The sequence below is a fragment of the Hirundo rustica genome, chromosome 7 (genome assembly GCF_015227805.2).
Source record: "Hirundo rustica isolate bHirRus1 chromosome 7, bHirRus1.pri.v3, whole genome shotgun sequence".
Classification (NCBI taxonomy): Eukaryota; Metazoa; Chordata; class Aves; order Passeriformes; family Hirundinidae; genus Hirundo; species Hirundo rustica.
The window spans coordinates 5,721,151-5,733,947 of NC_053456.1; the positions used below are offsets into that span (position 1 = coordinate 5,721,151).

At 40.9% G+C, this 12,797-nt stretch overlaps 1 protein-coding gene across 1 annotated transcript in view; it reads right to left on the reverse strand.

The window, feature by feature from the left end:
- Positions 1–12,797, reverse strand: part of THSD7B (thrombospondin type 1 domain containing 7B) — a 299,161-nt gene that overhangs the window by 21,812 nt on the left and 264,552 nt on the right. Inside the window, exons 17-19 of the mRNA XM_058421403.1 lie at positions 11,149–11,282; positions 10,322–10,475; positions 1,165–1,306 (exon numbers count right to left, since the gene is read on the reverse strand). Coding sequence (XP_058277386.1) covers positions 1,165–1,306; positions 10,322–10,475; positions 11,149–11,282 — 430 coding nt within the window. The remainder of the gene's footprint in view (positions 1–1,164; positions 1,307–10,321; positions 10,476–11,148; positions 11,283–12,797) is intronic.

Sequence of the window (12,797 nt, forward strand, 5' to 3'; positions counted from 1 at the left end):
ATCCCACACCCAAGAACAACTCCCCACAGAAGAAAGTTGTTCTCAAAGCCAGGCAAGTGTCAGAGGAGACACGCTCTCTCCGCAGTCCGATACCGTATCCCATTTCGACACCGGTACATCAGAGTGCACATGCTGAACACTGATAAAGGCTATCAGTTCAATCCAGTTGGCACAGGTACAAGACTGCATTGTCTGAAGTAAAATTTCACTTTTATAAAGCAACTGGGGAAGTTTCTGAAGGGGAACTCTGGTTTAACCTGTTTTTGTCTCCAGGCAAAGCTATCCATTATTTAAAACTAAACTCTTGTACTCATGAAATAAAAGCAGTATTTCCAGCGGAAGAAAATTAATATCTTATTACGGGTCTGAAATTGCGTTGGTCAGAATACAACTAAACTGAAATAAGCTTTAAAACACCATTTAAAATAAACAAAAAGCATAACAGAAGCTACTAAAATTTCCATACACCACCAATAAATAAGAAGGATGAGAAGAAAACCTATTACTTTGTGTTTTCCACCTTTGATAAACATGAACACATAAATGTTCTGCATTTCTGAAACGTGATGATAAAAAAGGCATCATCCCGCTGCCTGCGTTTCTAGGGCTTTTATTACAAACAGGCTGAGTTTATATTCATAAATTTTATCTTGCTTTGTTCTCCCTTCCCACCAGCCCCTAAACTCCTCTTAGATCTCTGTTCTGTATGCCTTTCTCATTTATTTCAGCTGGTCAAAACAAAAGGAATTTTTCGGTTTTGTTTTGTTCATTTGTTTGCAACAGAACCGATAGGTTCTGAAGTCCTAAATAATGCATTTTGCTCTGAATATCCTATGCCCACCCAAATAACTCATATTGCCTTCAAAGCAGACTTCTGTTGGTATTATTAGCTTCACCAAAACCACACAGATGATATCCTTTTAACTGGAATTTTGTAATTAATTCTGTTGATAACCCATTGAAAATCCCATTTAGCATGCTTTATTTCCAATGTACTTGCAACAACAACTTAAATACAAAAATTGTGCATTTGTCCACTAATGTGCAAAAATGTAGGTGTGTAATTAATTTTATCGAAACCAACAATGTCAAGGCTTTAACCAACACCCCAAGCAAACATAACTAAAAACACATGCTACAAGGACATAGGAAATTTGCACCTACCTGTTAGGTTGTACTGGTATTGGAAGCAATTTTGATTAAGAATACATGGCTTCATTTGTGACTCTTCAGGGCAGGGCTTGGAACTGACAGGAGACCTCAGCACTTGTCGGGTTCGGGTTTGCATAATATGGGGGTCACACACCTGGACAGAGACGGGATGAACAGCACAGAGACCCCAGTAAATCACACAGACATCACTGACTCCAGAAAATCACACAGACACCACAGACCAGGGCTGTTCATGCACATCCCACTCCTGTTCTAACAATACTTAAAAGCATATGAAGGAAAAGAAATGTGTTTCAAAGTTAGGAAGCCAGTATTACTAAAAGTCATCTTTTATCCACCCTGATTTGGCTATTTCAGCCCTCCTATACTATTTTTTTCCATGTTTTTTGGTAAGGAACCTTGAGGACAATGGGATAAAGACTGCGCCACTCTGCTGTGCACTGCTTAGCACCTCCTTCCAAGACTTCCAGTAAAATGCCAGTGTACTGAATAACGGGACAGGATTTTTGTCACAATTAATGTGTTTTTAAGTACCAGCTGATGTTACAGCAAAGCCCTCATTTCAAAGAAGGGCATTTGTAATTGCCTATCAGTTCTGATGCTGACAAGACGAGGTGACTTTTCAGAGTATGTGATACCAATACCGATGTCCGGCTGCCTGTAAACCAGGATTTGCTTGTTTACATTTTCACAGGAATATGAACCAACTGAGTCAGAGTTTCATTTCTGTTTGTGCATCACAGGCATGAAAACTGTTTGTTTTTAGCAGCCCTCAATCCTCACTCTCACTGTGCACTGCAGCACAGAGCTATTTTCCCACAATCCAGTAATGGGAATGGGTGAGTGGAAGCGGTCACAGAAAACCTAATGAAAATAAATCCCTTATTAAAGGTGTTCACTGCCATTTATTGAACAAGATGAACCATTTAATTCCTAACAGTTTCTCATTAGGATTGCTCAGAAACAGCAAAGAAAACAAAACAAACGAACAAAAAGAGCAGTGCATGTAGAAATACATTTTCATAAATGCTTGGGTATTTCAAAGATGATTTTTCAATAGAGTACTATAATTTAAAAAATAACTAACAGTTTAAAACCACGGGCTTATTACCATGAAACAAACAGCCTGCAAACACTGAACCCTGCACAGGTAGAAGTGTGGATAATTCCTGTATTGTGAATATTAAAGGGAAATGCAATGGCTTTGCAGCATAAATCTGGATCTCAGACTGGTGTAAACTGGATTAGCTGCACAGATGATAGCAAAACTGAACAGAATAAATATCAAGACAAATGGGAAAAAAGTCTGGTCTGGTCTTAAAATACATTGTCAGGGCCTATTTTGCTTATGCTTACACTACATGAAGGAAAATCTATTACATTTTTATTGCTGACACACACCTTGTCAAATCATTTTAAATGGTAATCTTATTTGAATACCCTTGGTCAGCTAAAATACCCAATTGTTTCTAATTATCTGAAAATTAAACCTCTGCTAAGTGTTTACCAATAGCTTACTGCCTTTTTCACAACTAATCTGATTGTTCATTCTCACAACTAACACTAATAACTTAAATGATTTGCCAATAAAGCAAAATGACTAAGGAAAACAATCAAAGCAGGTATCTCAGTAGCTATTCCTAATTAATGTTTCTCTGAATTATATCACCAAAGGGGAAAAAAAATCAATGGATGCTGTGACAGAAGCTGTCTGTGCCAGTTCAGAAATACCAGCTTTTGGTCTTTTTAAAATATGAATCTGAAGACAGAAAATAAGCCTCATTTGTCGATAAGTAAATTCTTTTAATAAAATAGTATTTTTCTGCTGTCTAGCATGGCCCCTGTTGTGCTTGATTATAGGACACTGCTGCAGCCCAGTGCTGTCATAGAGCCCCAGAGTGTTCCTGGCTGGCAGGACCATTTTCCCTCTCAGCTATCCTCCTGGTAGGCAGCAGACCTCTCTAACAAGTCAAAATCTATCTGGTGTTTGCCAGGATCCAAACAAACAAATGGTTTTCTGATGCTCTGAAGGCAGAATTCTCACTGTGCTGATGAGCCACGGTGCTCAGGAGCCAGAGCTGGTGCAATAAGCCCCTCACTTTTACTAGTTTTGAATAATAAGGAATCTCTGCAGGAAAAGCATTCATTTAATCAAGCTGAGGACATGGGAAACATGCAAAAGTTCAAAGTCGGCAAACTGTAACTAATATCCTGTAATATTATTTGTTGAATTTCTCTTAACGTCAATTGAGCAGTCAATTTAGTTTTATAATTGATTTTCTGCCCCTGCTCTTTCAAGTTAACCACGTAAAAAACTGAGCCAAATATATATGGAACTGAGTAAGCAGCAGGAAGGAATGACTTGCAAAGAAAAAGATGAAAGCTGGAATTTTCAAAGGAGCAAGAGGGAGCTGAGTATCCAGCTACCCTGAAATCTCAACGGGCTTGGGTGCACAGCTCCTGCAGGACCCCTCAAAAAACCCAGGCTGGAACAAATATTCATGACATGGCAAAGGTTGGGGAATGGATTGGCAGGCTCGGTGTCACTGGGGAATGTGAACAGAGAAAGTAAAGAAGAGGGATTGTTTCCAGCAGGGAGATGCTGAGGGCACCAACAAGCAATGCCAACGGGGCGTGTCTAGTCCTGAATGTGGATCCTTGAAAATACTGAGAGCAAAACCAATCACCACCAACAGCAAATCACAGGTTTAGGAGGCAGGACAGAAATGGCAGCCAGCAATTTAGAGAAAAAGCAGCAAAAGAAAGACATATTTCTTGAGTACCTAAAGTAAGAAATTACCATGGGATTAATCAAGATTTGAGCAAGGTAACAGGCTGATTCTAAATATTCTCATAAATGAAGAAAACGACAAAAGTAATTTGACTGCTCAAGTAATCTTCCGTACAAAACAGTGAAGGTGCCATTCAGGAACATGGATCAAAGCTGGATCTGCCCTAGGGATCCAAGTTTCTAATCACAAGCATGTATGAATCTACAGTTTCTGGGGTTTAAAATAATTGAAGCCCACTGTGATTCAGCAATGCTTTACTGATTATCTTCATTTACAACTCCTCTCTTCCCACTGAGTGGATGCTACACTTCCAAAGACATTATTTTACTTTCTACTGCTCTGTTAGTAACCAGTGCTTTCACTGATGACAGAAGAAGCTTTTAAAATTATTTTTTTACATTAAGTCAGACATTACCTCCTGTAAGGCTGTTGCAACTGGTTTGTGCTCAGCATCAGCCAACATTCCCACAGTGGAAGCATAAGGAAACACCGGTGCCTACAACAGGTGTGTTCAGGAGTGGGAGCTTGACTTAATTTCTGAGATCATCTCTTTATGCTCATGATACTTATTTTTAATGCCTGTGGTTATAAATCCCTTAACTGGTTTCCATAATTGGGAGAATTTGGAATGCAACTGTGGGATAGAAACGGGTGTAACAGCAAATGCTCCCTGTTCTGGGAAACTGAAACCCACTTCTGACACCACCCAGACTGGAAATTTATGGATCAAAGAAGGACAATGATTATGGGTGCTCACTGGCCATAAATAATAGAAGAGGAAACAAGTCCTAAGAAATGGAGGCAGCTGTGGTGCACAGAGGCAGAAGGTCAGAGGCCTGGAGAATTCTGTCTGCCTTCAAGATCAGGTGCAAATCAGTTTGTCTGTTAAGTCTTCCAGACTATGTTGCTTGTTGATGTTGAAAGATTCCTTGTTGATGACTGTAAGCAATGGGGTGTGTAATTCTGGCATATGCATCATTTGGTGATAGGAACAGAATTAATTTCTGGATGAAAATAACAATGGGGTGCCACCTTAGGTGGCACATCAATAGCATACTGCAGTAGGATGACACACACAGACAGTAGGTTTCTTTATGGGTATAACTGTACTGTACCAGCCTACTTTATAGTATTAAATCTCACCATTTCTATTATTCTTTTCCATAAAGTATGAAAAAGTTGAGCTAGAGCCAAGATCTACAGCCCAGATTATATAAACCACTGTAGAAACAAAATAATCTGAACCAATGAGAAGTCCATAAAATGTTAAGGCTGGAATAAATCAAAGTTTTTCTCAAAGGACCATGCAGAAATTATAACAGCCATCATCTTGATTCTATGGGAGAATTCCTGGCACTATTGACTACTGCATTTTTTAATACTTCTTTTAGCCAAAGCTATCTCTTTACCATGACCACTTGTCACTATTTAAAGCTAGCATAAAAAGTGAGGGACAAAAACATACACAAAGGATATACCCAGCCTTTGCCTCCGACAATCACAGAACTGACAAAGCACTGAAAGTTTGTCCTGGAAGAAAAGGGTATCAAATAAAATAAAGTTGCAAGGTTATGAAGCTAAGTTGCAGTGTAAGAGCTGTTAACATGTCACACATTAATATACACAATTAGACCCTCTTTGGGGTGGAATTTAAGAGATGTCCATTGATCCAGGCTTTCATATGCATCATAACTGTACAGCACAGAGGCTGTAACCCATTACAGGGCCCTTTAAGCTGTCTAATTTATCAAGCAGCTTATATAATGCATCCTGCACTATAAATAGCTGCCTGCATTATTCCTAACTGGCTATTCATATGGAAACATACAACCTCAAAATAAGGTAAATGCAAAGGCAGCGACCATATTTGACTGTTTTTAACAGAGCAATGAACTGTTACATTGTTCATGCCAGTGTGGCTGTTTTGTAACAATTTAAAAAGCCATTCACAGTAACACGAGCAGTCTTTTGAAATGAAAATGTATTTGCATAAATTTTCTTTTTCAGATGCATCCACGTTCTGAAACCTTGCCTGCCTCCACACAGAACCGTTACTTTTAAAAAAGTGATTGTTAACAAAGATTAATAAAAATAAAACAACTAATCTGAAAAATACAGCAGTTACCCACTTTTTTTGACAAAGCCACACAAAAACATCCAAGTCACAGCTATGCATAAGGAGCAGTGCAAGTTCTTCCAAAAAGCTTTGACTGGCATAATTCTCATGGTTGATTTGAATAAATTATCTCTTGGGCTAGAAAGACAACTCTGTGCAAGCCTCACTCTTCAGTACAGCCTCCACACTGCAGGTCCTCTGCCAAACTTACGTGCCAAACCCAGAGAGGTTGGGAAGTTTCCCCTGGAGATATCCAAAAGCTGTCTGAGGACACACTTCTGAGGAACGTGCTCTGGGGAATCCTGCTTGAAAAGAAAGGTCTAGATGACCTCCAGTGGTGCCTTCCAACCTTGCCCATTCTGTGTTCAGTTGTGCTGGAGACTTTCGTAATCCACACAGTGACTCCCAGCCTCTACAGGAGTCCACAATTTCTCTTCCAGTTGGCATTTCCAAACTGTAACAACTCCAAGTTGCATCGACAGAGAGAGTCACTGCAGACCTGAGAGCTCGCCGTAGCACTTGGTGACACTTTTAATCTGGTCAGCTGTGGGTATCCCCGCTCCCCCCGCCGATTCCAGGGAATAGTAACTCAATCGTCACAAGTCCTGAGCGCGGCACATCGCCATTGATCCATGAGGAAAATGCTCAGTGAAATGGAGACAGCTGTTCTCACTCACTACACACACAACCTCCTATAATTAACTAATTTCAGACCTCTTGGAATTAGCTGCTAGAAATGCCAACAGCTGAGGCAAGCAAGGAGGCCACTCCAATCCACAACGGGGGCTGCGGCAGCCATCCACCGACAGAGAGCTAACGAAATAGATTTGAGGTAATTATTTCAGGGACTTGTAGCACCACTCGCATATTAACTCTTTTTAAGAATGCTTTGATGAATTCAATTGAAGTCAATTAATTACATTTCCAAGTCAGATGAATACAAAGTCGAGACGCCGCAGGAAGAGTGTGTTATTCCATCACTGAATATGTAACAGAGATGACAGGATTTCAGTTCCCAGATTGCTTAGCTGGGTCTTTGAGCAATCAAGTGATGATGTCTGACTGAACAGGGTATTGTCCTTGGAACAAATACGAAATCTCTTACGCAAAATGCTAGTCAACCTAATTTCCCTGTGGGTTTTTGTTGGTTTGGGTTTTTTGGTTTTTTTTTTTTGCTTTTAACTAGCAAGCTTCAAACTATTATTTCAAATGGCTTTAAAGCTTGATATTTAAGTCACTTGGATGTTACTTAGTGACAAAGAACAAAACATTACAAGCCAAAAATAGTCTTCAACCACAGGGAAAACCATTTTGAATTTACTTCGCTCAATAGAAAAAGCGAGAATAATAGTGAAGATTTAAATCCGTAACTATGCATTTCTTGAATCCAGTACGGAGACAAAACCTCAAAGCAACCTTGAGGCATTATATTCCTGACAGCTTCATTTCTGACCATTAGATGAAATATTAAAATTTACCTTTGTGTAGCAGCATTAAATAGTACCATAATCAAGATGCAAAATACGTAATTCAGTTGAAAAACACACATAAAAGAATTGTGGGAGCATCTGAAATTATAAAGGACCACAAAAGTGTTTAAAAGCAAAAGGGAAATGCAGCCAAAAAAGGTAGAACAAATACAATGTTTTAGCAGAAAAAAGTATTGAAGAAAATACTTTCCATTGACAAAGCAGTCACCACCTTTATGACTCATTGATTTCAACACGATTCAAGATCATTTACCATCCTGAAAGTGGAAAATTCACATGGGAAGAATATTGCTACAAGATAAAACCAAGTAATACCCTAGAAAGTATCCAGAGTACAATGACGTATTGACAAAAGGTACAACGGATAATCTAAAAGGCCTTTTTATATGCAGCTGATAAGAGTTAGTTATTCCTCTACCAGGATGAATTTATTATCAACACTGTAAAACATGAGCAGAACACCAAAGCAACTGAGAAAGAATTCTCACCTAACCAAAACCTTAGGTAAATATCTCAAATCAAAAAGCTCCTCAGGCAAAGATGAGGCTGAAACGGTGATTGTTCATTTCTTACAAACTAGAATTTGTCAAGTTTCATAAATCCTCTTTATCTCCAGCAAGCCAAACATGACCAGAGCTACAGGAAGACCTCCTGGAATGGTCTTTGGCAGCTGCCTCATGAGAGTGCTATGACTAAAAAAGTGCCATCTATTGTGTCATGAAATGTAAATGTACTTGAAATAAAGCAGTCAGGATGCACAGTTTTGCTTTTTCATTGCAATGCAATGTGCTCTTTCAAATTTTTGGAAATTTTTCAGTCCATTGACTCGTAGCTGACCACCTCTCCTAGCGGCTCAGGAGATGGAAGGTTCATTAATCACCCTGGCTGGCAGTGCCTCACTCCAGCCACCACGATTCCCTCAATCCCTGCCCCCCACACACCAAAGTGACACAGCACAGTCATCCTGCACTAACAGCAAGCCCAGCATTTGCCTTGGAGATGTGAAGCACGTGCAGCCTGAGAGGGGCTGTGCAGCGTGGCTCTCTCTCCAAACCCCACACAGACAGCCAGAGCAGCTGTAAAAGGGAGACAGCACTGCCGTAAACTCATCAAAGGGAGGGTTTTATCTGCCCATAAAACTTCAAGCTGTTTACTGCCTCGTATCTGGACAGAACTATTGAAACACATGCTCTGTCGGCATACAGTCATCTCAGTTTCACAACAAAGCACTGCAGAACAGCTTGTGAAAACATATTGTTCAGTTAATTGCACTGGCATGCAGATGCCCTCACATTTATGAATTAACATCCACCGTGGCAAAGGGATGTACAAGGAGGCACAGGGACTGTGGCATGTGGCCCTGCGCCTGCCAAGGGATGTGCTGCCTGATGGAGTGCAGCCCACAAGCTCTGGGCTTCCCTTTCCTGTTCCTGTGGGCCACGGAGGCTTCGCTTTCGCCAAAAGAAAAGGAGCCTTCAGGCAAAAAGTCTGTGCTTCTTAAGTATATGAGAGTGCTTCAAGCTTCAAGCAGTCCTTCAAACCCAACTGACTGCCACCAAGGCACCTGAGAAACCCCCAATGGCCTCAAGGATCTCTGCATCAGTTCACTGAGTGCGAAAATGAAGAAAATCCATGGCTAAAAGAGTCAATGGCAAAGAAACAGCCCAACCACAGTGGGACTCTGCAAGGTATCCAAGCATTTGTATGGGTTGCAAGAGTGTTATACTTCATCAAAGCCATGCTGCTCGGGAGGAGGTGAAGGCAGGAAATGAAACACAAGATTTTATTTGACATGTTCTTACCGAGTATATTGATACGCTACACAAAATATTATGGAAGGAAATTACCTGTGTCAGCACTAGTATAAATACCTGTCCAATAACCACTCAACTTTCGGTAATGGCCCTGTTAACACGGGGGCAATGAATATATGTTTGTCACTTAAATACATCAAGCAAGTCTATTAAAAAACCCCTCCGAGATTAAACCTGGCACCTATTTCAACACTGATCAGGGAGAAACAATAGACCTGAAATCACGTGGTTTGAGGCCAGAGGCTTTTCATAATACAGAATTTGCAACTTCTTTCCATCTTGCACACTTAGGAAAACACAGAGCACTCCTTAGTGGCTTGAATCCCAGCATAATTCACAAAGTTTTGAGTATTCCATGACACGACAAATTGTTCAGGCACCTTGCTGTCATACCCTTCTGCTGCTGTTGCCTCAAATCTTCCCCCAAGGGTTTGAGGAGGAGGAGACACTGGACAGAAGTAGTGTGAGCTGGGAGGGGAGAGCTATCATTCCCTCACAACTAAGACCTGTCCAGAGGAGTGTCACCCTCAGGTTTTACCAGCAGGTTGTTACAGCAGGCATGCACCACAGATAGAGGTCTCCCCTGCAAACATTTCCTAAGGCATTCAGCCCTTAGTGCAGCTGGAATAGTGTCCCTTCACCCGCTCTGCCTGTGTGGGCTCTCTCCCATAGCAAATCAAGGGGAAGGATGCATTGAATCAACTGTCACAGTAATAACTACGTGTTTCACTAACCAACTTCCTATAGCTCTGTCACTGTAGAGACATAAATATCTCCAGATTCAACCATGCTGGCAGGATCCATTAAGCCTGACATCCCTCAGAAAATAATTTACTTTCCTAGAAAATAACCAGGCCATGAAATAGTTGAAGGACAAGCGAAGACGGCTGTGTGAGGAACCCGGACAGGGACAGGGGCAGGGACAGGAGAGCCTACCTGTGGACACGGGCTCCACTGTCCCCAGTCAGACACTGCACACTCACTGGGACAGTACAAGCTACACTTCTGCACCGTCTCTGGGACTTCAGCCTGATTGCACAGAGAGCTGGGCACAGCCTCCATGCCACGGTCCTCAGCGGAGCTCACACACCTACACAGGAAACACACATTTTAATTAGACTGTCACAGACACGATGGGTATCAACAAGTTTTCTCAACCCCGTACAGGACACAGAGAGGACAACAGCTACAAGCAGCATGTCTGGTCAAAAAGCAGAATAAATATGTTAATGGAAATGGAAATCAGCTACGCGCACAACGTGCTTTTGTTACTTCATACAGAGGGATTTTAACTTTGATCAGCTGACAAAGGAGCAAACAGAAAGTGACAACCGGCGAGAACAAATCTTAGTGCTCCTGCCAGTGACATCTGAACATTTGGAAATAACTCAGCATTTCCCCATGCCTGGGGAATGAATATTCAGTAATAATGAATGCCACTCTGGTGTGTGCAGTGCTATTATTTGGGGAAAATGTTAGCAAATCAAAATATGGAGGCTTTGCACCTCAGGGAGCTTTATGTATACATGGCATTTAGGCTGAAGAATACTAATTTAAATATCATGCCGTGTTCCTGAAAAACCAAGGCTGCCTCTCCGAAATGCTTTTCCTGTAAACCATGGCACATAAACACGTTTCTTTTCATTTGAAATACACTGGACTCAGCAACACGCTCGCTATCAGATGGCCAGACGTTGCAGCTTTATGCAAGAACACATCAGCTCTTTTTGATCTGGAATACCTGAGCTTTTGTCTTCACGCACCTGACTTCCCTCGTTTGTATTCCTTCTCCACAGTGGAGGGAATTTTGTTCGCTGTTGATTTCACATGGAGACCATGGTCCTACTTCCCAGGAATACTGATTGCACTCGCTGTAGCATGGGACTGCCTCGTGCACCTGACAGGAGAAAGAACCAAACTCCTCAGTTGAACTGTCCAGGTTAGCGTGTCTGCAGAAACCCTCAGCCAAGCCCACAAAAAGGCACACTGAGAAATATCCTGGCTTGCACGCTTCGTGCCAAGGCTGCTGTAATGGCTTTAAGTTCATTTACTCATTATTGACTTGCCAAAGGATTTTTAAGTATATAATGAACGGCAGTATGCATGCAGCATCTTCGGAAGCAGGATAAATAACAGCTATTTCCTGCAGCCAGAAGAGGAACTCCATTACAATTTCATTTGCTCTGCATGCTCTCAGTATAATCTATCACACGTCATTCACCAACATCGTATGCACCACATCCTTTTGTGTTTCAGAAGAAACAAACTTAAAATCAGCACTCATTTACCTTTGCTTCTAACACATTCTTAGAAGCCATTTACCATAAAAGAATGAAATTTCATGCGTCCTACAAATTTCATTTTTATACACAAAAATGGTAAATGCTTTTTTGCCTGCAAGTGACTTATCTCTAACATATCTCCTAATCAAACACGACAGTGTGTTCACCCAAACTATGGTATCTACGTAGGGAGAAAAATAAAGCCAAAAGCTTGATAAAAGGTGCCAGATATTCAGGTTGTTAAAAGCAGCACACTGAGATATAGCACTTCAGCAGATTTTTAGCTTTAAATAAATGAATGCATCAACAGTTCTATTACAGTGATGAATAAAAGTTATTTATTTTGAATCTGGTCTGTCTGCAGAAGCTGATTTGAAGATACAGTATTCCCTGTTGCTTTGCATGAAGCATAATGTGGCGCCCTGGAAAAATACAACACACCTAAAATTTCTTCTTCCACACACCAAAACCTCCTCAGCCTTGCTGCTGTGGAGCCATTTCATTCTCACCATTAGAATAACTGTAAATCAATAGCCTTCTTCCCAACTACCCCCCAAAAAGATTCAGCCACATGTTTAATAATTTACAGCTTCATTTTAAAATAGCAGATTATGACCAGACGTGGCCACAAGAATAAAGAAATCCTCATTGTAACATTTTGGAGCTGGGAAGACAAGAAAAATTAATTTGAAAACAAAACTGGTGTCCCACTAGAAAATCACCTTCATTTCAAATGGAAGGGAAGAAAACTTGCAAAGGAAAACTCCTCTGAAACAGAAAATGTCAGAAAATAATTTTAACTGTGGGTCTGCCTTTACACTGTGCATAGGTTTAGCAGAGAAGGAAGAATAACAGATGATGAAAAGTGGAAAATATGTAAAGGTGAAAAGACAGGAAGGAGGGAAATCAAAGCCTGAACTGGTGAGGGCAAGGACAATATGAACTAATAAGAGCATCACATTTCACACAGAGGTGGGGAAAGGGAAGGGAACAAAGGGGGCAAAGGCAGTCATACCATTAGCACCATTTTCCCTGCATATTATTAAGCACAAATTACAGACCTGGATGTGGCTTTGAGCAACCTGAACTAGTGGAAGGTGCCCCTGCCCATGCTGGGGGAGTTGCAAACG